Source organism: Lates calcarifer, linkage group LG12 (assembly GCF_001640805.2).
Source record: "Lates calcarifer isolate ASB-BC8 linkage group LG12, TLL_Latcal_v3, whole genome shotgun sequence".
Taxonomy (NCBI): Eukaryota; Metazoa; Chordata; class Actinopteri; family Centropomidae; genus Lates; species Lates calcarifer.
The window spans coordinates 9311125-9338324 of NC_066844.1; the positions used below are offsets into that span (position 1 = coordinate 9311125).

The 27200-nt window shown below is 39.9% G+C and overlaps 2 protein-coding genes across 2 annotated transcripts; one reads left to right on the top strand and one right to left on the bottom strand.

Annotated features, from left to right (window-relative positions):
- Positions 1 to 3617: 3617 nt before the first annotated feature.
- sypl2a (synaptophysin-like 2a) lies at positions 3618 to 15794 on the bottom strand. The gene is made up of 6 exons (XM_018661755.2): positions 15609 to 15794; positions 15314 to 15388; positions 9320 to 9441; positions 8061 to 8259; positions 7086 to 7259; positions 3618 to 5526 (listed from the first exon to the last, which is right to left on the bottom strand). The coding sequence occupies exons 1-6, from the start codon at positions 15621 to 15623 to the stop codon at positions 5401 to 5403; spliced, it is 711 nt and encodes a 236-aa protein (XP_018517271.1). The 5' UTR covers positions 15624 to 15794; the 3' UTR covers positions 3618 to 5400.
- A 1103-nt stretch (positions 15795 to 16897) lies between these two features.
- Positions 16898 to 26647, top strand: zc3h11a (zinc finger CCCH-type containing 11A). The gene is given in 17 exon segments (XM_051074698.1): positions 16898 to 18612; positions 19440 to 19587; positions 19702 to 19821; positions 20385 to 20508; positions 20614 to 20717; positions 20719 to 20773; positions 20917 to 20982; positions 21100 to 21273; positions 21884 to 21944; positions 22082 to 22170; positions 22365 to 22427; positions 22537 to 23076; positions 23235 to 23308; positions 23398 to 23980; positions 24250 to 24422; positions 24927 to 25132; positions 25288 to 26647. Coding segments are annotated over 16 exon segments (2706 nt in total). The 5' UTR covers positions 16898 to 18612; positions 19440 to 19533; the 3' UTR covers positions 25508 to 26647.
- The last annotated feature ends 553 nt before the right edge of the window (positions 26648 to 27200 follow it).

A 27200-nucleotide genomic window follows, 5' to 3' on the forward strand; every position in this document is an offset into this window, starting at 1 on the left:
TTCACTTTTCTTTCAGCTTGGCCAGTTTAACACTGAGCTTTGCACCATTTCAGGTCAACTGCTTGAGCTGCTCAAATTTCAGTAAAAACTAGAAATATGGGGATGTTCTGTTCATCACTTTCAGGAAAAAGATGGTTTGTGTGTATCTGTTGGTGGGAATGAAATGTCACTTTAATTTGTCTGAAAAATGGATTGGGATTAAATGTGTGTTTTGTTTTGTTTTTTTTTTTAATTTGATGGTCACTCAGCTAAATCCAAGATAAATACAGCCTATAACCATGTAACCAAAATCAGAAGCATATCCAAATGCAAAGGACCTCATCTAAGTGGTAACCATATCTTCCAACTGCATTTAAAGCTTACTATAGGAGCCACTCCGCTTCCCTTACATAGAGTTTGTCGGTCAAATCAATTAGAATAGAGAGTATAATAGTTCTCTATGACAGGTAGCAGGAGTAGACGTTTAAAGTAACAAATATGGATATAACCAAGTAAAGAACAAGTAAATCTACATTCTAAATTCTACAAACCAAACTCAGAAGACTCCAAGCAAGGAAATACTGTCAATGAATACAGAAAGACGGAATTTTGCTCTAAAACCAGCACGTCTTGATTGACATACTTGATTTGTCAAAGTCAGACTGCTGAAGGTTCATATAAAATTCAGCTGTAGAATGTATTTTGCACAGAATAATGACTGGCTGTTGTCCCTAATCTCTTACATTGGAACTGGGTTGAGAGGGCGTTTTTTCAGTCAGCATGGACAAAGGGAACAACTACAGCAACCAATAACCTGCGTATAAATAGGCATAGGAGTATTGTTTTGGATTTAGACTTTAAAAGAGGGATTGAGCCCAACATGGAGAAATTTGCAGGAAATGGAAACTGCTTTCTTGATTATGTAGCAAAAAGAATCTGTTGGATATTCTTACACCAACCTGTGACTGCTGAACAAGCCCCAAAATATGCTGTAGTTACTTGTTATTTTACAGATTAAGATTTCCCATTAAAAAAAAAAAAAAACAATAAACTAATATGATAATAAGTGTCTGATTGGGACACTTCGCTACATTTCAGCTGTCTGTCTGTTGCTTTCTTCTCTTCTCACTTGGTTTCATTTAAATTACTGTCTGAGCCCCAAGGAGGTTACATTATCTGATATTTCACCAAAAACAATGTTCCTGAATGGCACCACACTCCTATAACCCATCATAGTTAAACAATAACTATGACTAAATTGGACCCCCACCCAAAAAAAATGTATGTAAGGATACACTGCGTTTCCATTTTCCTGCCTGCCTGCGCCACGTTTAATACTCTTTTGCTTCTGTGTTATTATATGTAGGTCATGATCCTGTCACAGTATTAATTTGAAGATGGGATTAAAGTCCAAGATGTCAAATTGGTATTAAGCTATTGCAATACCAGTTGCTGCATGAGGAAATTTGTGCTAAGTTTGTATTACAGTATGCACTGCGCAAATCGTCAGCACTAAAAACACTACCTGTCAGGAATAAAGATGAACCTCTGCAGTATGAACTCAGATAACAGTCACAAAAAGGACCTGTGACATTCTTCTCTGTAGAACATCACTCTCGTAATGCGTCTTAGCTGCCTGTGGTCCTCAGCAGGAGCCATGACACTGAAGTGTTAGAGTGCCCTCTAGTGAAGAAAAGGGTGGAAAACCCATGTTACTTGACCTGTCAACAATATTTCCCTGTCTAATGTATGCGGATGAAATGCAGTATAAAAAAAGAAGTTGATTTTCATGACAAAAAGTGAGGTGAAGTCTCGTCAGTCTGAGTCAGGAAGTTTCATTTCTTTTTTCAAATGACTTTGGAATCCAAAGATAGAGTAAAGTTACAGTAAAAAAAAATGGGGACTCAAAATGAGTTAATCTAAATATTTGAATTAGTAGTAAGTAGAAATTAATTAATGATAGTGGCATTGTATTGTATACATCAGATTGCCCATTATTCATCTTACAAACTGTGAGGTAAACAAAAATAAAAAGGGAAGCAGATGAGGTCACTAGTCTCACAAGTCTCAAGACGGAATTTAAGAATGTTGTCACAACCATTATGGTCTAAGACCTAAGAGAATCTAACACTTAAATGCATTACAAAGCATAAAAATGAATTAATATGAAAGAATATTTAAATGCAATATTCAAAGTAAAGAACTTGTCTTATATACAACACTGTGGAGTAGTTTGTTTTCATTAGTACCTTGATATCTATCACTCTTTGTGTTATTGAGTTAATATATAGAGTATCAATAAAGTAGCAAAGAAATTCTGAAAATTATTACGAGACCACAGTACAATGGAAACCTTACACAATGTTACAATGAGATGTAGAGTGGACTCTGTTGCTATTAAATAATGGTGAGGGAAAAATATATATGTTTATGAGTAATCCATGAGGCTGGAAATGCTGTGGTGCTAAAAGCTGAGCCAGCGGCCTGCTGTGACTGAATGAATGCACCTGACAGCAGAAACAGACACAAAATAACAGTGATAAAGAAACTGTATTCAAGGTGGATCAGTCATATCTGGTCTCACCTGATCCTCTTAAAAAGGCCAGTGCCGCTGACACTATTCTGACAGAAAAAGCCTGATAAGAATAAGAGTGTATTTGTGTTTGCTGAAGGCATGGTACCTCATAGAAGCCATGGAAAACCTTTGATATCATTTCTTTAAGCTTTTGCAGATGTTTATGTTTGAGTTTCTGGTTGGCTCGTGTTGTGCAATGGGAAATGGTTGTCACTGCACCTCTTCCTGGGCAGAGATATGGAGAGCAGCTGTCTGTTTGGTCAAGCTTGTAGCCTATTGCCCCTGAAAAAACAGAGATGCAGAGAGATTTAGTTTGTTACATTTATAAATAAATTTATAAGATCAAGCATGTGGGCTTAAGTGACCAAACATTGAATTTGAATGCTTTCTGTCTAAAAATAATAATCATACTAATAATAATATTCATGTGTTCTCACTGTGCCTGTGTGGGTTCTGTCCTGGTTCTCTAGCTTCCTCCCACAGTCCTAAGACATGGAATTTAATTGGTGACTCTAAATTGCCCGTAGGTGTGAATGTGAGTGTAAATGGTTGTTTGTCTCTACATGTCAGCCCTGTGATAGACGATAGGTGATCTGTCCAGTGTGTACCCTGCCTCTCACCCAATGTCAGCTGGATTTAGCTCCAGCCCCACTTGCAGCCCTTAAGGATAAGCGGGATAGATACTGGAGGACGGACTGTTCAGATGAAATTCATCACTGGGAGGCTCTGTATTTTAATGGCAGTCTGAGAAGAAAAAAATCACTCCTTGGTTGAACTGCTCCAAGTGTTGTTCACACTGAGGCTTTGCTTCATTTTAAGGGGTCACAAGCAAGACGGTAGCAGCCCATTCTAAACAGTCCTTCTTTCATGTCCTCCATGTTTCTGACCGGACCCCAGGCCACTGAATGGATGTCCTGGAAGGAACACATACTGTATATAAATGGCATGAATTTTAAGCAGGATATGAAAGATGCTGACAACCATATTCTGCACATAGTGGCTTTAAATGTCTGTTAACCTGGTGGGTGAGTGATAAACAAATACAGACACACTGGCAGACAACTTATGAACTCATTTTGCAGTGTAATTAAGAAAGGAGACAGAATCCAGCAGTTGCAGCTCTCATGTTTTACACATCAAAACAGATAAACTATTGTTTTCCTTTTGCACAAACAAAGCATAAAATACATTTAGTCCAATATCAATAAACCATTACTTAAACATCCATACATCACTGTGCTCTGTTTAACTAATTAAGATTTATGTTTTAAAATTGATAACCTCTTATATATTATATTTTATGTCTAATTTCAATATGATGTGGAAAATATATTATTTTACTTGTAGAGACTCAAACAGTCCCTCATACATTCCCTAGGCTATGGCAATGAAATTAAACACCTGCACAGATTGTTCTGATTTGAGTCACTGTGCAGTCTATTAATGCTCATATACTTCATATGGATGATCAGCTCTTCCAAAGTACAATGCAACTAGTCGATGTGATCACAGGAAGTTATCAAAACAGTGACTCAGAACAACTATAGGAGATCAATAAAAACCTTCCAATGTATGGAAATGCTGTCAATTTACATACAGAGCAAATCTATGGGCAGGAGCTATAAAGAAATACAGCAGGATTACATCAACCTTTTGCCACTTGTGAGATGTGAACTATTTACCATGAAAAGATGAAGCCTAAAGCCACTCAGTGGTACAACAAATTTGATGTTGCCAAAAACATAAACAAATCACAGAGAAGCTGCACACTGACACTTTTCCATTGGGAAATACAAACAGAAACCCAACATTGGTTTTAAAAATAGGCAACAGACCAATTAAAAATACATATGAACTGTATAAATAATATCACTGCAAGTCACCTTTTGCAAAAGGCAGTTGAAACAAGGATGAGTCTTGAGTAGTCTAAATGTAACATTTTGATCAAACAGGAACTAGACAAATTTTGGCCTGACATCAGTTACTTCCATTGTGAGGTCATGTACAACAGCTACTGCAGTAAACATGTAGAGAGCCTGCCACACAGGCTGAAAATATAAAGTGTGGCTAACGCTGTCACAACCTGAAAAGTCTCCACTTCCCCACTGGAAATACAGTAGATTGTAGTGTGGTTTTTACTTAAGAGTTTTGTTGTTTGTTTGCTATAAACAGTTAAATGCAAGAAAACCAGAGTATTGAAACTGCATCAACCATGTAGTTATATAGTATATTGTAGTATTTCTCTATTGACTAGAACATTGGTGGGAGAATGATATGACTGTTAATTTAATCCTTAGATGGCATAATTCCCCAGAAAGCCGGAACACATTCCCTGATCTGATTATATACCAGGCCTGTGGTATCAGCTATTTCTTTAACTGAGGGAAAAAAAGAGCGCTGTGTTTTTCAGTTGGTCCTTTACCCTTTTTCAGTTAATTGAGGACCAGCAGAGATTCTGGTTTCTTACATCACAATTTCATCACTAGGTGGCTCCCTGAGGAACAGATGCCAAGAGAGGACAGTATGCTAATGTGGAAGCAAATTCAGTGAAGGACTGCTGTTGTTAACACAGCATACATACAGTTTTAGTTTTCAACTCAGGCTACATTCACAGAAGCTCTTGTACATAGTATTTTAGTTTGTATCCACACTTAGTGTTTTCAAGGCACATGGGAACTGGGAGTAGATGACAGATTAAAAAAAACGCATATATAGTGTTGTGGGGTATTTGGTACAACTGTTTTTCTTTTTTCAATTTTTGCAATTTAATATTATAGACCAGTGTTGGGCACAAAGCATTTCTGCTGTGGGTACAGGGTTATGCTTGAGGACTCTCTGTGAAATGGCTAGGGCCCCGGTGCCCCTCCTTCCTCCATGGTGGCCGGCGGGTTGGGATCCTTGTGGAAAGGGGTCTCCTTGTAAATGAACCAGCAGTTACCTGCCCACAGGATCAAGTTCAAAAAGCCAAAAATCTGTGGGAGACAGGAAAACAGATGATGACTGGTGATGAAAGGTGATACATGCATGATGTTTATTGTTCACTCTTAAAGCTCATATTTTATCATATTGTTTGTTCATATTGTTTTTGTTGACAAAGTGCTGAAGTGGTCTATTTTTGTTGTTGCACTAGGCTGCATTATATTCATGATATTGTATCCTTCCAAAACAACTAGTGCACCCAGAATGGAAGATAAAAATGCTATAGTAAAACTACATTTTCATTTTCAATGTGCATTCAAAGTTTATTACTGAAAGGAAAGGTCCATTCTTACTTTGAGCACCAGATGGCACTGGCAATATCTCTGCCACTACAGTGCTCATACACAGCAATAATTAGTCAGCCACCCTCCTGTAGTATATACAGAACATTGAATTGAAAATATAGCAAACAGTGGTACTGAGGCGGGGAGTAGGTGCTAATCCTTTGCAAAAGACAAATTGTAGTAAGTTTATAACTGTGACCCTCCTGAAAACAGAGTGTACAGTTGGTGAAAGTTGAGTCACAATAAAACATGTTGGCTGAAGTGGACATCAATACGTTTGCTCACAGGGGAAGTTCCAGCATGTTGTGAATATGGTGACATGCCAACGTTTTATTATCAGCTTAAAATGCAGTTTTGTTTTGTTTTTTTTGAAATAGTAATTAAGCAGCAGTATTGTATACTCTCACTTATCAGCAAGGAACAGATCTCCTTTTATTAGAGAATGGCATTATGCTTTAGTGTAACTGTAAAATAACAAGATTAGAATTAGAATTAAAAGGATTACTGTGTCATGGTTGTATGCCTCTACCAGTCCAATTGCAGTTAATTAGTGTGTGAATTGGTGAGTCATGGACAACATATTTTGTGTGGTCACAGAGACCTTTGACCTTTGACAACCAAATACTGAAGAAATTAGATATCGTGTTCACAAGGATGGGACAGTCTGACAGATAAACAACCTGTTTTTATGCCTCTAGCCACGGCTATTGCCAGCGTAGTTATAAAAACCCCAAAATGGAGAGGGGAAAAAACCCACAACAAAACAAACAGCTCTGTAGGACTGCAAAAGTATGTGAATGTGATCAGCTAGCAAAACTACATTCAGTGATGTCTTGGCAGTACTCTTAGTCTGCTGTCATGGTCTGGGTGTGTCTATGTGAAGGTGCACTCAGACTACTTGGCCGCAACATCAGGACCATTTATCCATAAATAATCATTTGTGCAACTTACATAATATATTAATGAAAATTATTCAATATGCAACAAGCTGTATGGGATGTAAAAGAAATCACTGCTGTAGCTCAGGTTCCTTGTTAAACACAGTGTGGATGGAAAATTTGCCCCAAGATGTTTGAAACAAATAAATATGTCTGAGGAAGCTGGATGATATTCAGAATCAAAAGTTAGACTTTGGACTTTTCTATGGTCATAAATATAGATAAAATACTCTTTCCCCTTTAAGACCAACATGACCACTGAGAATTGTGGATCCCTTAAGGAGGAGGCCATACGATCTGCAGCAGGTGCACTGCTTTAACACGACTTACCACAGAGGCATTGAGGCGGCCCATGGGAGGAAATTCTCCTGGTTGACAGAATTCCTTGCATGCCTGCACTAGGTGCTCAGGGTTAGTGGCCCATTTGACATCAGTCAGGCCTTTGCCCCAAGCTGAGGAGGATACGAGCCACAGGAAGGCAAAGGCAGCGGTCACCACAAGGTCCTGGCAGAGAGTACACAGCAAACACTGAGCATGTTTATATATTGCATCAATACTCAGAAGTAACTGAGTTCCTGTGAAAATCAAGATGTGTGTGACGGTTGTCTCTCCCTACTGTCAAAGGACATTTGCATAAAATTGAATCTCGTATCTTTTCCCTATCATTGTTTCAGGGAGACGTTCAAGTCGAGATGAAGCACTAGGATGGTGTTTGGGGTTTTTCTGTTGTTGGAGTGTTTCACTACAGGCAAGTCTAAAAAAACGACTGGAATGCTGTGTGGATGCAAGTCATTTTGATACAAAAGCTGTGTTTGGCAGCTTAGTGTAAGGATTTAGTGTGGACATACTCTCAGTCTGACAGAGCACCACGGGGTGTCAATGCAGAGGACTGCAGCAAAAACAAAATGCAGGGTCATCTGGCAAAAAAGTTTAACCTTGTTCTGCAACAAGACATCATCCATCCCAGCAAGGTGCTGCATTAACTTATCTGTTAGCCTGTTGACCTCACAGTCGTCACAGCAAAAGACATAATGACTGCTGCTGTGATAACCTTTCAGAGTTGTAAAATCTTATCACACAGTATTATCACATTTCATGTCTCACTGGACAAATAACATGCCCCAACAATGCAGCCACCTGCAAGGCCAAATTTGATCCTGAAGACCACTCAGTGGGTGAAAGAAAAAAGTCAGACCAACTACACAAAACAATCTGGAAATGTAAAAACTCTCCCAACTCTCCTCATACCCAGAGTTGGAGGATGTGAGGAGGGTTAGTAGGTATAAAGAAAGGATTTGTACTCACTATGATGGGACCGCGGGTGGTCTGGCGATAGACGTGCTGGTAGCCCAGGTAGAGGATCAGTGTGGCAGTGCAATAAAGAAACCCAAATACGCCAATACACACAAAGAACTCCGCTGAGGAGGAAAAGTCGCCTTGCAGGTAGGTCTCATTGGATGGACTGCTGTTACATGACGGTATCTTATATGCGTAGGCCGACAACCTGAAGAGAGGGAGAACACTTGTATCAGTCACTATCATTATTCTTGTTTTATACTCTGTGATTTCAGAGAATAAGTCCTCACCTCAGTTACTCTTTTATCCAAGGAATGCAAGAAGAGAGAATATGAAAGGATTAAGCAAATCTTGTCAAATTTTTACAGAGACTGGGATTTTACATTTTCATCCAATAAATAATGATTTCAGAATGTCACAATGTATGTATGTTTAGTCAAGAAAAGTGTAGATCTACTGTAAAGTGACTTTATGACACATTTCTAAATTTACTGCTCAGTTAAGAAAATGTTTTTCTCTGAGTTAATTCATATATAATACATTTTCTGCTGTTTGGGTGAGATTTACAGACAAATAGTAAGTAGCTCTCTCCCCTCAGGTTATTTTCCCCATGTAAACTGCACTAATCAAAGAGTAGGGTGGATGTGATGACCAACTACAGAACAATATCGAACCTTGACAAAGTAAAATGATTCAAACAGCTGTCTACCAGCAGCTCAGTAAATGTTTAACCTCCGACGATTAATTCAATTTGGATTTCAGCTCCAAAGAACTAAGAGAACTCCCATTAAGATTCTGGATAGTATTCATTTAAAAACTGACTGTAGCAAGATTTAAGTTTTAGTCACGCTACATCTAAGTGCTAACTTCGACACAGCTGACCATATGATACTACTGGACAGACTAGAAAACTGTGTTAGGTTCTCAGGCACAGGGCTAAAGTAGTAAGCGGCAACATGAGTGATGATTACGTTCATGATTTTAACATGATTTTGTTTAGCTACACTGAGACACAATGTAAGTAATTAAAGAGAAAGCTGTAGGAGACAGAAGATGACAGCAGTTATGCACAACTGTGTTGTCTGACAACTGAAAGAGAAGCAAGATCTAGAGATAGGTAGGTAAGTTAGAAGATGTCCAGGCATTTTAGGGTGGGTAGAAAACAATCTAAAAATCCTGTTTCGCATATTAACTGCATTTCATGTATTGGCAGTAATATAGGCATGGCCTCATTATGAAATAAATGGCACTCTGTTGTTCCACAATACCTGAATGGGTAGCCAAATGTAGGCCTTACATCATGGACATCTGTGGTTCCTGGACATTTGACTGTGAAGTGGGTGGTCCCAGAGTATCCTCCAGTGGTGGCAAAAGCAAAGATGGTGAAGACCTGTGGTAGAAGAGAAATACGGAAGGGTGAGAGGTTTTAAAAGCAAGGCAGTGTCTCAGGTGTCTCAAGCTATCAGGCTTTTGAGTTTAAAAGACACAAAACATGACTCTGCTGCTGTAATGATGGTGCAAGTAATGCATATGCATAAAATCTGACAAAAAGTTTGTATTGATCAATACAAATGAAGTCAACTGAATTAATTTTAAGCTCAGATATCTAAAAAAAAAAATCAGAGGTAAGTTTCTAAATTAAAGTCAATATTAAAGTGATACCATGGTGCCTTTTCCTTTCTCATAATAGATGTTTCAGGCTGGCTCAGGTGAGCCTTAATCGTTTCCTTAGTTAAACATAAACCTGGATTGCTGGGAGAAGTCCCATAATGCACTCCGCCCTCTCTCCTTTTGCATTTATAGGCTGCATGTCATTAACTTTCCCTATCCTCATTCTGCAGGTATCTGGACTCTCGATCTGCCACTACTACTCAACCATCGGTGTTGTGCGTAAATACAATGGTGTGTTCAGCTGTTCCTGGTCTCTCTCTCTCTCTTCTCTCTCCCCCATTTTCTCTTCTTTCTCTCCGCCCCATCTCCTCTCTCTCCCCCATTTCTCTCCTTTCAACCCAACCAGTCGAGGCAGACGACCGCCCACCCTGAGTCCGGTTCTGCTGGAGGTTTCTTCCTGTTGAAAGGGTGGTTTTCCTCTCCACTGTTTCCAAGTACTTGCTCATTGTGGGAACATATAGGTTTTTCTCTATAATGTTCAGTGTTCCCCTGGGGTAACACAATAGAAGGAGAAAAACTGATAATGTAAAATTTCAATCTTACTCTGTAAAGTGCCTTGGGATAATGTATGTTGTGATTGTGAAAAGTAAAACTGAGCTGAACTGAATAGATGTGATTTTTTTCACTCTAAACTAACTTGCCCACTTTACTTTCACTATCTTCCCTGAACAATGGATAAAGAGGATTTTTAAAAATCTGTACATTAACTGTGAATGCTGTGACTATTTAACTGTAGAAGTTGTTTTCATACAAGAATGAATGTCAGCAAAATATTTCTTCTCAAGGGGAAAAAATAAGCTGATATCTTCAACTATGCTGACAAAGAACAGACACCAACAGGAAGAATGGAAAACAGAGGGGAACCCAGACCATTTCCCGTAACCTTTAACATGAACTGCCTGTGCTGAAAAACTCTGATTCCCCTCCAGGACTGAGAGTCAGCTGTAGCACTGCATAGACTAATATCAGGAGCTTCAGTTTAAAACTAGGTGTTAAAATATGGCTAGTTTGCATATAAAGTATTTCAGCCACATTTCTTAGGTGGGCCATAAATTAAGCAGCAAGGTTTGGACAAGGTTTTAACAGCCTCTCTTCATCGGCAGCATGACTAGATCCATGCTGACATTCAGGTCAGGCTGTAAAATGTTGTCAGCTGTAGGACCTAGAGTAGGCTCCAACCTGAATGAATCAGACAAGGCAAAATTCAGGCCCATGCAGCACTCTACTGGACACTGTGTACATACTGTACCATCCATGCTGTACAGAAAGATTTATAAGCCTGAACACAATCCTAGAGATAGAATACAACCAAGCCCTACCAGATACCAATTACACCCTGGGCTCGCACCAGAGGTCCATTCTGAGCCAGGAAAAACCTTGTTAAGGTACTATATCAGTAAGCAGACCACATCTGTCGTACTCGACTACAATGTTGCTGAGATCCTGACTGCTGCCGTTTCATCCTATTTTTAAAGGCTAGACATTAAGTGCTAAAATAGAACCACAAACTGGGAACAGAGCAGAGTGGGGTTTCATATAGCAGTATTCTGCCATACAGCCAGCACTGGCACAGATTATAGACATACCATACCTGTAACCAGCATGTGAAAAGTTAGGATGAAAATATGTTAAGTGTTTCATTAAAGCTGGGATTCATTCATGACAAGATTTTTCTATTAATCATTATTTTTATTCAAATGATCAACACACACACACACAAACATTTTTGATAATGATCCATTGATTTTGATTCTTAAAAAATTGTGACCAAGACAGAGAGTACATTTCACTATGGTTGCAATTAACATTTCTCTCACTCACAGCACCATCTTCAATTTGTTTGTTTTGCCAGACCAACAGTCCAAGTCATAAAAATATTAAATTCATAGGACAAAGAAAACCAGCAAATCCTCACATTTGAAAAGCTGAAACCAGAGAATAATGATGATGATCGATGATCAAAATAGCTGCCGATTAATTTAAAAGTTGATGAACACAGCTTCACATTTTACAGTTAGAAAAAAACTTTTTAAGTTACTTCTAACAAATTCTGTACTGCTATTTCCCATAGCTTATTGACCAAAATATGTCCCTATACCATAGGCCTATTCTGAAGCTTTAAGTGCCAAAAAACCTGACTTACTGCTGAATAACATATTTGGCATATGCAATATATTTTGAATGTTTGTGAGCACCCTAAACGGGTAGAAGATAACGTCACCCAATGAGGGCATGTAATCTTTTAACTTAATCCTGAGCAACCACATGGTTTTTATAGGACAGGGAAGATATGATGGTCACAAGAAAATTGCTCTTTTCTCATAACCAAATGACAGTGTTGCAGTAAGAGTCTTGTAAAAGTATATATGAGTAAGCACTACAGTATCTAGAAACACTATGTAACAAAGGGTAGCCCACTCCACAAACCTCTCCCCCTCCCAGGACATCCTTCCTACCATGAAAAGCTTCTGATTAAGGCATGTGATCCTTGCTTCCGTACTTTCTCTAAAGAATAATGTCACTTGTTCACTTACACCAACATCTAGCAAATGGAGATATGCTGAAGTGAACCTTTGCATATGTGCTTACACAAAGGCAACTGGACTTACTTGAGGCTCCTGAATCTGTCGAAGCCTTCAGGCTGTAATAGTATAGTAAGGACAGAAAGAAAAACAACAGAGACACACAGAGAAATGGAGGGCAGTATTAAACAAGCCTCAGGCCCAATGAGGATTTTCAGGAATGGGTTTCAACTTTCAGGTATCTCTGGAGCGCCACAACATTTCTCAACTTTCATCTCAGCCCTGTTTGACCCACCCAGGCTGATTTGACAGCACCCCAAATAAACCCTCCAGAAAGGGTGTGGGCTCCCTGTCTAAAGTCCACGGTCCACCCAGCCTCCCACAGACTGAGTGAAGCATTCGTCACTACCTCTCCTGGTCAGGGAGTGGTAGGACAGATAAGAAACAGCCACCAGCAACAAGGTTCTGAATCTTGCAATTTAATATTTTATGCAACAACCTTTATTTATAAATAGCATGTCACATGAACATATAGGAGTAATTAACCAAAAACAGACCCAGCCGGTCATGACTGCAAAAATAGTCAGACCACCACCTCCCATAGTAATGATCACCCTCCATCTGACACAGTGAAAAACTGCTGTTACTGGCTAATGTCCATGTTTGCAGGCTGTGGCATTCAGACCAGTTTGACGTTCAGTAATATCAATTATAAACATCTTCCAGCAGTATGCAGAGGAGGGGGGGCAAACTGCTTCTCCCAACGCTAGAATGCCTCTGGGAGAAGTCTGTCTATTTCAGCCTTGAGACTGAAGCTCACTAACAACAAACTGAACTTGTTGAACTGCCAGGGAAAATTGGAAATAGCAAGTTTTAAAAACAGAACAATGGCTGCAGTTGTGATAGTTGTTACTACTATCATAAAGGAACAAAGCTCTATTTGTGACCTCTTTGTTTCTGTTTTCCAGGACATTTGAAGCCTGGAATTTGATTTAACAATGACTAGATATCAAAACTCAATACTTCTTTGGTACTGACTGAAATATGGCCAAAGCATCAGCTATCGATAACTATTGATAAGAACGGAAGGTTGGCATCGGAGTCTGCTTTAAATTATATTTGCTAATTGCAAATATATTTTTGCTAATTTTACACTGTATCTTTCTTTTGCCAAATTTGTGTCCAGACGTTGAGTGAAGACAGCTTTAATTTTTGAATTTTTTATTTTTTAAATGTCAGAAAATACATAAAATTTTTTGAAAAAGAACAACAACAACAAAAAAACCCAAAACAAAACGGGTTTGCACACTAACATCTCTGTTTTCCACAAAATAAGGATTCAAAAAAATACATTATTTTGGTACAAGTATCTAAACTTCAGCCTGAAATCTGCACTGCATGAAAAAACACATCCCACAGCAAATAAGTTCAACCTGACTCAATTTTTGCCTGACCACAACACAATGGCATCCAGAAAGAACTGCAGTGCCAACTAGCAAGTGCACTTTCCTGATAGATAACAGTGTAGGAAGCCCACTCTGTTTCTACCGTTTACCTTTCAATCATCGTGCCAAAAAAAATAACTGTTGCTATGGAAACTTTCCAACAGTTGCAAAATCCTTCCTCTAAGCATTATAAACCACTGTGCAATATTTTGACATCTGATCATAGATGTATACTCAAACTGGATTCATACTCCATGTTTCACCGGTACCACACTTTGTGGGAACGGAGCGCTGTCAAGTCATCTTGTCGGCTCTACATCCAGCACTAAGCTGCTGAGAAAATGTACTACTTTCTAAACTGTTTCTGTTACAGTATTCTTTTCCTATTCTAAAATTCAAGACACCATTTTCCCACACCAACAGTAAATACATGTGCAAGTATATAAGCCAAGTGAAACGTATCATCAGCAGCAAAGGATTATTCCACTGATTTTGGCAATCATTTGATTCAAAATATCATTGTATTCATCCAGTTAATAGATGTTTTTTCATGGAAGACATTTGGACATATCATAGCAGGAAAACTGTGCACACTGGAATACCTTGCTGGGATGCCTGATGGAACAGGACTAGTGAGCTTTTCATGCTATGAAGTCAAAACGTCTACTGTGAAAAATATATTGCTGAAATCTGTGAACTCAGCAACAATGCTAAAAACGAGTAAGACGTGCAATAAAAACAAGCAGTTGGATGATTGGAGAGGTTGTAAACAACCCCTCCAGGTTAACCAAACTTGTTTGTAAGAGTAACCAAATTTAATTGTTAATTTATTACAAAGGCCAACTTTTTAGTTCAGTGTTGACTTACTGTACTTGTTTGAATAGGTATGTAGAGTTAAATATGAAAATATGCTTCAGTATATATTTAAGGCAATGCAGTTTGATACCCAACCCCCAACAATGACAATACTGTAACACACTTTTATAGTGCAACAGAAAGCCAGACTTTTTAACGTGCTTCCTGCCGTGAAAGTCCACAGTGCAGCAACAAATAATATCTGCTGCATATGTTAACTACCAACAGGACATGGCTGCCTCACAAGCTCACGCCTTAAATACACACAGCACTGCCAAGTGTAATGGAGCAGTTCATACAGTAGCCACACAAGAGGAGGGATTCCTTAAACATTTTCTTTTTTTAAATCATGCAGTCTATTCAGATTACCTTATGAAGTTAATCACATAGACTCACATAGCTATGTTTTTGAGCATCATCTACTGAGCAGCAGCACATATTTAAGATCTTTGAATCCAAACAGCTGTCATTTCTCACAACAGGGGCAAAGTGCTGGTTCACAAGAGCACCAACTCAGACTACTGCTTTCAATTTTGCCTACCTTGCATAATCATCTGCTTTACTGTGAACTGACTTTTCTGCAGTAACCTATGGCATCAACAACAGTCCTGTGGCAATACAAAAGTTTCAATGTCTAGAAATTGGGAATTGTTTTCCCGTCAAGTTTGGAGGATAAAACGAAAAGAATGCTGAGTAGATGTGGTGGCTGAGAACAAAGATGGACAACGCGTGGTTTGGGTCATCTGAAATACTTTTTGGCTTTACTCACCCATTCTAGGACACGAATAAATCCAAGGGGTTCTTTCAGTGGTCCCAGGTCCAGAGAAAATCCAGATGTCAATTTCTGGGTATAACAAATAAGATATGTAAAACAGACGAACAGAGATACACAAATGAACATTAGCCAGGCGTCAACGAATTAGCGTTTATTACGGCACCCAAACAATTATCGTTACCTGTTTGTCACCTTGCAGCTAACTGGCCCTGCCCTTGTTAGCCAACCACTGCTAGCGACATGCTAACGCTTACTCATGTCAACCTGGGTATTTAGCTAACTCACCTACCTGAACAGTATCCATTGAGACGTCAAACAATTGAAAAGTACTTTGTTTGTACTCCTAAAGTTGTCGGTTTGGTTGCGAAGACACTGTTTACATTCGAACGGTGGCATGCAATACAACGGCTACTGACTATCAGCAGGCAGTAGAGCAACAGCCAAGGAACTAACTGAAAAACCTACTGTCAAAGCCTGTACGATTGAACCGCTGTCAAATTCACCAAAATAAAATATGCAGCACTTCCTGTTACTTTTCAAAATAATATGTACATGGACAGACACATGACAGACACATGAAACATTATAAAGTCGGCCCATTTCAACCACAAAATTAATTATTTTATTAATTTTTATTCATTAACTATTTTAAAATAGTAAGACAGTTTGTGCTCTCTTCGCATTAGTTTTATGTTTATTGTAACAAAAACAAACGAGGAAAGCACGTCTTTAATCACAAATCAATTTATTACTAGATTAATTTACCAGCAGGAAGGTACTATTATTGAATGAGTTAATATTACTGTTGTTGTCGTCGTAACCGCACAATTTTGATCAATGAAGGACGTCGCCTTCAAATTATTGCAGCGTTTATCCCACTAATTTCCTGAAAAAAAAAAGTTACACTATGCAACTATGTTGTCTGTGGTAATATGCTTAGGCAGTCGCATTTGGAAATTGTAAATGATGGATGACATGTTAGGCGCGCTTTTCTGTGCGTCTATCTGTAATATTTCTGTGTGTTATATTGGGAACTCTGAGATGGGAAAATATGGTGGTCTTTTTTGAGCATAAATGAAATCAACCTGACATTGCTTCTTTGTGGTAATATAACAGCTCTCATTGTTCATTATTAGTTTACTTCACAATTAGTTAAACACTATCAGCTCAACAAAATCAGTGATGGAGGTAGTATTTATAAACGTTTGCATTCAGTATCACAACTATATATAACTTTTATTAGCACAATGTACTTAAAGTAGAAAAAGTAAAGGTACTTATGCAGAAACAGGACATCAGGACATTTATTGTATTCGTAGATTTTTATCGTTGATGCAGTATGTCTTAGTATAAGTAGTATGATTATTATTACCAATTACTATGAAAGGACTTCGGTATACCTTTGTAATTAGTCGAGGCAATTAAAATGTAATGTATCATCTCTGAAATGTAGAGGAGTGTAAGCAAGCAAGTCGTCGTGAGAACTTTCTGTTTCAGGTAGAGTCCTCGAATTTACAAAATTTCCATTCAACATGAACGCACCACACTGGGTGGCCCACCCTCGCCGATCCTAGAGCCGCCATTTTGCTTGAGTCCGAGTCCGGCTACGGCAGTCCACGAAGAGGGACGGGGTTTTTCCTACATTACACAACTTTTATAGTCTTATAAAACCTGAACTGGTAATGAACACCGCACACTTTGTTTGCATAAAATCTTTAGCTGTTACACTTTAGTGTGAAAATACCGAAGTGAATATCAGGTAATTACGAAACAAACAGCTGTCTTTACATTTAGCTAACGCTAACGATAAGGTCGCGAAAAATTGGTGCTTTAGGTAGGCCTCTGTTATTTCAAGCTTCCAGGGCAATATTTAGCTCAGGCTTAAATAACATAGCATTTTACCCGGCGTTTAACGTTATTTAGCTAACATTTTTCTATTGTTTGCCGACTAGTTTCTTTCCATCACAGCTGGGAATCGTTCATAATTCGCCCCAGCTAGCTTTGGGCTACTTATTATTATTCAACAGTAAGTATGTGATTGTTTTCTTGATTGTATTGGTTTTTAATTCTTGACCATTCGTGTCTTGAACCAATATTGAAGGTGACCTGAAAATTATGCTATTTGTTAGGTAACGTCGGTTCTAGTCAGCTGTCTGATATTTTACTCGGAACTTAAGCTAATATTAAGGACAGTTGTTGTTGTGGTCCCATGACAGTATTTGTTTTACTTATGTAACGTACGTAATGTGAAGCACTAAGTTTGTGCGTAATTATTTTCTCTTTTTACTTTAGCGTAATCGTAACTTCAGAGTGCTATTTTCCTTTTACTTAAAATGGACGACAGAGTTGTTCCTCAAGCTGATCGCCATTGTCGAACTAGGGCCTTGTCTAGAGTACTTAAACAACCCAACCGGTGTGTACTCCGGAAAACTGCTAATTTTGTTGTTCTTTACTCTGTATTAGGTACTTGATACACACAAACATGGGTTGATAATGCAGCGTATTGACAGTGTGTCTGTCCACTGAGCTGGATCCCTATGATAACCAAAATCCAGTTTGCCCTGGAATCATTATTGGAAGCATATTTGTGTTGTGATGCTGTGCCTCTGTGTCGAAATGTCCAATTGTCTCCTTTGTACTTGTGCACAAATGTCTGTCTCTCAATAACACCTTTTTTCAGTTTCCTGGGAAGGGTTTTTGATTGGTTTGTAGGTTTTAAATCATCCTCGTGGCCCTTTGTGGGGATCCCTGGATATGGATAGCTTGCCCCCCCCCCCATGAGAATACAGTGGCAGAAGATTTTTTTTCTTCAGCATTGGTAATCAACAGCTGAAAATCTCTAGAAGCTTGAATTTCCTGCCCATTTCTTCTACCGCCATCACACAAATGCCACCAAGCCCAAGAAGAAGCTGAGGATTTTTTTTCCCACCTACCCACACTTATCCCCTTTTTGCCACATCAGTTAAAGCACTTTTGGATCTATTTTTTCTTTCCTGGCTGTTTATGTTCCCCTGTTTATTTCTTTCATTAGTTACACCAATTAATTAAAAACAGCATTTAAAAAAAATCCCCAAAGGACTCTTTTGCAACCACCATCAGTAATATTTAGCAGTCTGGCGGAGATAAAGATGTCTCAGAGAAGGGATGTCGTAGGAAGACAAGTGTCTCTGGGCGACCCACTCCCCTTTTCCTCTTATCTCATGGATCAAGTGTTCCTTCAGGACTCCATACCACCACGGAGACACCCTGCCAGCAGTGCGCTCCAGAGGGAGACGTCTTCTCAGCCACCTCAGGTAAAGGTGGCATTACATTAAAACATTGCTTAACAGTTTGGTAATACAGACAAAGTTACCAGTTTGAGACTCTGAAATTGAAGTCTTCCTGGCCAACTCGCTTGAAATGTCCCAAATTCTGTATTTAATTTAAAAAAAAAAAAACACTGGCCAACAAGTCACATAATTAATTCTATCACACATATAACTGACTCATTACTTTATATTTTGTATACTTTATTCTTTTATTACTTTATAATTAAGGGTCTTTGTAACGCCAATACAGCATGAACTCTGTAAAAGGAGCTTGTGATGCTACTAGTGATTTGCAGGTTTCCCAGTCTGTTGCTGTGCGCCATCAAACAAACAGCCCTTGGTTCACATTGAGGACAAGGACATTTGTCCACTAGTGCCATGGATGACTAGTTAAAATTATGCATGGTCTGTTGCGTCAGAAGTGCGTTGCTGCTTTAAAATGACAGCGCTTTGCCTGTACAAAGGTTTGCACGTCATTTAGTCATTGTTTTCATATGAGACTTTTGCACTGATTAAATTCAGAGCACAGAAATAGGTCACAGTTCTTATCAAATATTTACAAGACATATTTTAAAAATCCAGTAGGTACTCTCATCCTTATGTCAACTAAAATAATAAAATACTGTACACAATTTTAATAATAATCCAAAATGGTCAGAGGCAAAGTCAGAGCAAGTTACTTTTACATATCAGCCAATTGATGTATGAAAAATACAAACAAACATAGGCTTCCATGTGATAAAATTCATAGGGAATTGATTTATCTTGTATGGTCTCTCTGCCTGATGTGTTGCTGTGCTCTGTGTTTTTAGGGAGAGTCCTGTTGGACCTGAAGAGAACCGCCTGCTGGGTTTAAAGTTCATTGCCTCATCACCTCTGCCGCTCAAGACGCATACCAGCATTACCATGACCAACCATGGAGATGACTGCTACTTCTTTTACTATTCCACCTGCACCAAAGTAAGCATAGTCTGAGCACAAAGTTCAGACATACATGCACAAGTTAGCTCATAGGAAAGTGACTGGTGGTCAGAAGGAAGAGTATTGTCTTAATGCTTTTCATTTACCATGTAGGGAGACAGCTGCCCATTCAGACACTGTGAGGCAGCTATGGGAAATGAGACAGTCTGCAACCTATGGCAGGAGGGACGCTGCTTTCGGACCATCTGCAAGTTTCGCCACATGGAAATCACTGTAAGCAAATTCAAACACTAGTTTTAAACTAAAGGAAGCTCAGAAATCTCCTTCAGGCTTTGCTCACTTGAGGCTGTGTGTGAATGGCCATTAACAAAGGGTAGAAAATCCCTGTAAACCTGGGCCAGGATCTCCTGCCTCTGGTGCTGCTGGGAGAAGTACCTATTGCACAAGGCGATTGCACAATAAGCCTGTCAGTACGCTACATTACATTGATGAGAAGGCTTATTGAAATATTTGTTGTTACTCCAGAACACCAGAGATAATAACTGAAGTCATGACTGTTCTGTCATCATACTATATTTTTCAAGGAGAATTGGTTACATTATCACCATGCATGAAAGTAGAAATTTAGAAATTAGGCTGGCTTTGTTTGGCTCAGTGTAAACAAATCACGGCTGCATAAACAGGGGTCTTTGTAACAGCAGTCTTTGTTGAATTCATTTTTACTGTTGGGTGCATGCATAGGGCAAATTTTAGGGACACAGATCTGATTGAGATGTGATCAGCATATCTCCACCATACATGCGGTTACATTTTGTTTATCCTGTGCATCAAAACAGAAAAACCGAAAGGAGATACCTTGTTATTGGGAGAACCAGCCAGCCGGCTGCCAGAAGCCACACTGTGCCTTCCTCCATGAAAAGGGCCGTTACATTGACGGTGTCTTCGTCCCCCCTGATAAAAGTAAGTGGACTCCCTTTACACAAACACACACTCAGTTTAACTGTAGAGTGTTAGGCCATTTTACACCCACCAATGAAAGGCTGTAACGATAAACTCTTCTTCCAGGTTTGAGCAAGAACGAGGAACAGCCACTCGAGGAGCCAGCCGCTGCAGCCAATCCCCAGCTTAGAAAAGGAATTAAGACAGAACCTCAGGAGCCAGTACCAAGCCCCTACTCACCCCCCAGTGGTGATTAATCCAGCTGATGATGATGAGGATGAAGATGGTGAGTTGGCATTGATTTCAAAATGATTTCTTTGTGTCTTCTAACTTTTCTCTCTTTTCTCGCTGTATTATTTGGACATCCCTGCCTCAAATTGCAGCAGACTATTCCCTTTGGTCTTACCACTTATGTCTTTATTTTTCCAGACCAGTTCTCAGAGGAGGGAGAGGATGGCAAGTTCAGCCCTTCTCCTAGAAAGCTACCCAAATCAGGTGAAACTGGAATGAGAAACACAACTTGTCATGATTTGTGGCCAAAGCTGTAATACTCTCAAATTCTGGGTCACCTTTATGGACTGACTTTTTTGACGCTATGATGTGTCTTGGCAGATGGCTCTCTGAATTTTGGAGTGAGCACCCTGGAGGAGATTCGGCTGAGGAAGGCCCTGAAGGCCAGCATGAAGAGAGCTGGTTATTCCGTCCAGAGTGCTGATACCTCGGCCAACGGAGAGAAAGAAAATATCCAGTCACTTTTTCGACCATCCCCCTATGAGGCCAAAGAAGGTAAAAAGCAGGAATTTCCGGGGGGGGGGGGGCTGAATTTCGGGGAGTTCATATTCATATTATATCTTTTGGTTTGATGATACTCTTAAATTTGATCTTGGGAATGGTGTTGATTGAGGAATTTGCCCAAAATGACTATTGCTAGCATAATCATTGTATGTATGACTATTCTAAAGAAATTTCGACTCCTGTAAATATTCACTGTTAGCTTGAAAGTCAGCTAGCTTTGTTGTTCACCATGGAATCGCATTGTTTGGGGAACACAGTGACTGCAATATAGATATTGGCTGATAAATTGAACATAATAACCAGCACTGATTTATTCAAGGCATATTGCACTTAAATATCTTGCACATGGTGGCTTTGTAGCAGTGTCTTCTTTTGCTGTGTTTCTCATCTGATGAGATGAAACATGGGTTCACATGCTATGATATCTGGTCTTGAAATTCCTTTCTTGAAAACTAAAAAGAAATGTTTAATTAAAAGTTAACCTAAAAAAGTCAAATGAACAGATAGCATTTTTAATTGCAAAAACAGATAAAATCATTTTTATCGTCTTCCCAACCAGTAAGTGGTCCGTCTTTTAACCCAGATCCACTTGTCTTTGAAGAAACGGGGAAACCAAGAGGCAGTGTGGCTGAAAGGCTTGGAAGGAAGATGCCCGTCACCTGGTAAATTTGTAGTCTTGTTACATCTCAACATGAATGTTAATATTTTGAGCGTGTTAGAAGATTTCATATGTCATTGCTAATGATGAATGGTAACAGTACAGATACTCATGACTTGTCCTTGCTGTAGATGTAAAAAGTGGACAAGGTGTTTCATTGAAAAGGAGTCTGGCTGAACGTTTAGGGAGAGTTGTGGATGAAGAAGAGCCATTAATGCCCCCCCAGACAGGTGAGTACTGGGAAATGTCAAAAGAGCTCAAAGATATTCACTGTGCATCAGCCTTTTACTCAAAATGATACTGACAATAGATGTTGTATCCAAGGATGGGAAGAGCAATGTTGTGACTGTGCAATGTGACTCATAAATTACAAAGTTTAGAATGAATGTCTATTTAAACCTTTTTCTTTCTTCTGCTTCTTAAGCTTTGAAGTCTGTTAAGGAAAGACTTGGATTGCCTGCTGCTCTTGTGAAACCCACTCACCCAGGTAAGAATAGGATGTCAGAGGTTACCTCAACATTATCTGTTATTTGTCTGGATAGAATAAGGGACATTGAGTAAAACATTGTTTTGTTGTGCCCCAACCTTCCCAACAGCTGAGACCAATGTGGAGTCAAAGGAAGCTCCTGAGCAGATCCGCATCAAAACTCTGGAGGAGATCAGACAAGAGAAGGCAGCAAAGTCTCAGTGCCAGAGCCAGAACGATCCCCATACAGTCATTGGTCAAGGTAGCACTACAACCAACACTACCAAAGCTACTAAGAGTGTTAAGCGAGCCATCACCATCAGAGATGACTCAGTTGGACACGTCAAAACGTTCTCTGAGATCTTGCGAGCCAAGAAGAAAAGGCAGGAAGAGCAACAGGAACAGAACCCCAGCCCGAAGAAGGCAAAGCTTACTGTGGTGAAAGCTCAGGGCAATTGCCAGTCAGAGTCAAACACAGCAGGGTCCGGTCCTGAGGATGCAAATGTGGGGGAAGTTAAAGTCAAAACCCTGGAGGAGATCCGCAGGGAAAAGGCAGTGAGGATACAGGCTCAACAGGCCCTGGAGGCTGAAAGTAAGAAGAGCTCTGACACTGAGGAGAATAGTGTTAAGAGGCCTCGTCTTCTGCGCATTAACAAGCAGGCATCCCAAAGTAAGTATTATAATTTCTATTGCTCTTTGTGTGTTGACACAAATGACATTTTGAATATGTTAATCCTCATCTTACATGCAGTGTTTTAGAGTTTAAAATATGAATATTATGTTGACTTTGGGCTTAATTGTGTGTTTTGTTGTTTTTTTTAATCTCAGCAGGCAACATCACAACAGAGAAGAGTGCCGAAGTGACAGTTAAGCCACTGAAAACTCAAACTGCTGCTCCTGGGGTATGGCCTGCAAGACATTGTAGTATTGGCTGTTGTTGCTTGCTCTTTTGTTGACTGTAGGTGATGGTAATTTTTCTTTGTCTTTATAGACCAGCCAGACCACCAGTAATAATGTCAAGGTCAAGACCTTTGAGGAGATCATGCGTGAGAAACGCCTTCGCAAGCAAGAAATGGAGCAGGACAAAAGCTCAGCTGAAGCAGAGCCTTCTCAAAAACAGACTACTGATGGACCCCTGAAAAGGAAGGCTCCTTTGAAAGACAGTTTTACATCACCTGGCTCCTTGTCACCTCCCTCCGCCGCTCAGACCCCTGACGCTACCCCCGTCACCCAAAAGCTCCCTGTTCGTAAACTGATCCCCCTCAAACCCAAGGCTGCTTCACCTTTGAACAGCACTGCTCCTCTTGGTACAACAGTTGCCGCTGTTACAGCTGTGACCTCAGTCCCTGTGAAGCAAAGATCCTCTCCACGGGGAGGGAAGACTGAGTCTGACTCGCAGGGCCTCAGCAGCTCCAGGGAGGTCCCAGACAAAAACACAAGAACCTCCACCGCACCGTCACCAACTAAGCAGTCCAGAGCAGCTCTTCAGGGTCCCACTGCAGAGGCTCCTACTGCTGATAAAACACTGAACAATAATCAGAAGAAATCCCCAGAACACACTACAGACACCAAAGGTACCTCACCTAATGTCATACATACTTAATTTTGCGCACTAAGGCAACTTATCCCAGACTTGGTTAAACAGGCTTGTTTCACACAGTACCATCTCTGCATTCACATACATTTTAAAGACCATGTTACTGTCAGCCTTCTGCAGGCACGTGATATAACTGAGAAACACCTCATTGGCCATATGTACACATAACTGGGATTCAAACAGGATTTTAGGGAGTCTGCATTAAGTCCTCAGCACAAGAAAGCTAAAGCACTTGTTCTTTTGCAGTGAGGCCCAAGCTGAATGTGAAGCCATCTGTCATGAAGCCTGCAGTGCAGGTGAAACCAGGCCAGAAGAGGAGGGGAGCAGAGCGATCTGCTGTTGCTGCTGTGAAACCTCTGAACAGCACCTCCACAGAGGTGGAGGAGCCACTGCAGGAGACAGTTTGCAGAGACGGGCAGGTAGGTTGGACACACTAGGCCAGTGGTGGTTTTTATTTTTTCGGGTTGTCCATTCGCACGGTCCACTTTAATGAATGCATATCTCAATGCTTGGTGCCAGCATTCACTTGGACTCAAGGATGAACTAGTTAGATTTTGATGCTCAAAGGTCAAGGTCACAGTGACCTCACTAAATTTGTTTTTGACCTTGCGAATGCAATATCTCAGTAATGCTTCAAGGGAATCCCTTCATATTTTGTACAAACATTCACTTGGACTCCAAGATGAGCTGAGTTGATTTTGACTGCCAGAGGTCACGGTGACCGCAAACAACATGTTTTTAGCCTTAACGTGGTGAGGCGGAAATTCAAGTATGTTTTTGGCTTGACTGCAAAAAAAAAGCACCATAGGCAAATCTAGCGACTTCTTGGACAAACCTCAGCTACTTAACGTAGTAGAGAGTTGCAATGGAGAATCGAAAACAATTTAAAGCTGTCAGTGACCCTCAGTGACTTTTGTCGACAGGTGTTTCCATCATCCAGTGCAGAGGCTCAGCAGAGCTCTGCTGTTCCCTGTAGTCCCAGCACCCTGCTGGACTTGGGCTCCAGCTCCAGCCCACTGAGAGAAGAGCTCCAGACTGTCCCTGTCTTTAAACAGAGTCCGAGCCAGGAAACCAAGGCGACCGGTGTCAGTGTTGGTACTTCCAGAGAGGCCTGCGCAGTCCCCCAAAGGTAGGCGTTTTAAAACGTAAAATTTGAACATGAACGCTGACTTATTGGATTGGACTTAAGTAAAAAAAACAAGTAAAGTAAAAAATAATGGAAGTTGTTTGTAGTGTTTTTACATTGTCAGTAAGTAATATAACAAGCATCTTTGCACATTTCAGCCCAGTTCCGAAGACACCCACCCAACCCAAGACACGGAGACAGAGCGCAGGTGTGCCCCGCACCTTCTCCACCTCCAGCGCCACTCCCTCCACCTCAGCTGTGGACGACTTCGAAGAGCTGATGAACGAGTTCACTGACGATCATCTGGAGGAAGACGTGGACCCTGGTATCGGAGAAGACGACCTGCTGCAGGAACTGTCCGAGATGATTGACAGCTGAGGGCTCCATAAAGCACAACCTACAACCTGTCTCATGATTCTGTTTTACAAGAAGTGAAGACCATCATCCAACTTACTCTCATGAAGCATCTTAAAAAACCTTTTTTTCTTAAAACTTAAACCTGTTGTTATAGGTTCACATTTTTTTGTTCTTAACATTTTAGCCATCCTCTCTCATATACAAGCCTTTTTCATTTCCTGCCCATATGATCATCGTATGGCCCAGGGACTAATAATCTGTAGGGCCTTGATTTTTGTTATTATGTCTGTTTATGATCAATGTCCAATATTTCCAGAAAAAATGAAAAGGCTCTGATTTTGGGAGTTGTTGTTAAGAACATCCTGATATTATCAAGATATCCTGGATGATAAATGTTGGGAATGATGAATGCTTCATTTTAGAGAGAAGTCATATTTGTATATTGAGTATGCAAGGACAAGAGCAAGCTGAATATAGAAATAATGAATACTGCTGCACTTAACAGTAGCCTGTCCCCTAATACTTGTGTTTTAGTTTTTAAATTTATGATGGACAAGACTGTTGTTGCTCAGCTAGCCACATTTACATGCATCGGTTTTACTTAAATGATGACCCTGTCAGCAAAGGTCAGAACCCGAGAGGAAGATAATGACTGATGATCAGTCATGTGAACAGGAGGATCACCTTGTCTAACAGGTGTATATGGTTAATAGATTTTTTTCCACTCAGATCTTATTGAGTGCACCTTCTGCCTGTGACTTTCCCTCACCGCCACCTAAGTCGTTTTTATAATATTTGACTGAAATGTGTGTATATTTTTTTAACCAGTTCTTTTATTCGGTGGGCAAACTAAACACCTAGTCTGGGATAAACATTTAACTGCTCTCTGGTTTTGTTAATGAGCACCTCAGGGACTGTTTGTATGTTCTTTATATGATTGACAAACACTGTATTTCATTTCAACAATGCTGTCTAGTTTTTTTTAATTATAATTACCTGTTTTTGCTTTTGTGTCAGCATCATTTTATCAATGTGGTCTGAGATGAGATCAGATTATTTTTCTGTCTTAATGTGTTTGCTCTGTTGTGACCCTTTTCCTCAAGCTGTTCAAAGTGACTTGTACAAATTGTTGTGTAAATAAAAAAAAAAGGTTTTAATGACCAGCTGGGTTAATATGGTTAATATTGACCATTTAAAATAGTACTCTGCCAATACCCCCCCCCCCACACACACAGCATGGCTGACTCTTGGTCTTCCAAGCAGGGTTGCAAAGAAAAAGCCATATCTAACAATAGGCAAACATAAAAGTAAAATATTAGGATGGGTGAGAGAATGCAAACAAGTTTGAGGTCTGAGGATCAAATATAAGAACATTGGTGGGACACAACAAATGAAAAGATACTGGAGAAGTGCTTAATGCCACCTGCAGAATGTAACTGAGGAAGTGGTCGTGTGGTGGTAAAGTGGGAAAATCTCCCACTTTATGGTCACAGGGTAAAAGGGATCTTGAACAAGGAGGGCTATCACTCCATTTTGCAATATCATGCCATACTCTGTGGATGCTGCTTGATTGGAACCAATTTCCTCCTACAACAATGACCCAAAGCACTGCTCCAAGAGGTAGCCTACTTAAAGAAGAAGCAGGTGTTCTGTTTATAATGGAATGGCCTGTGCAGTCACGGGATTTCAACCGTATTGGGCATACAGTATGTAA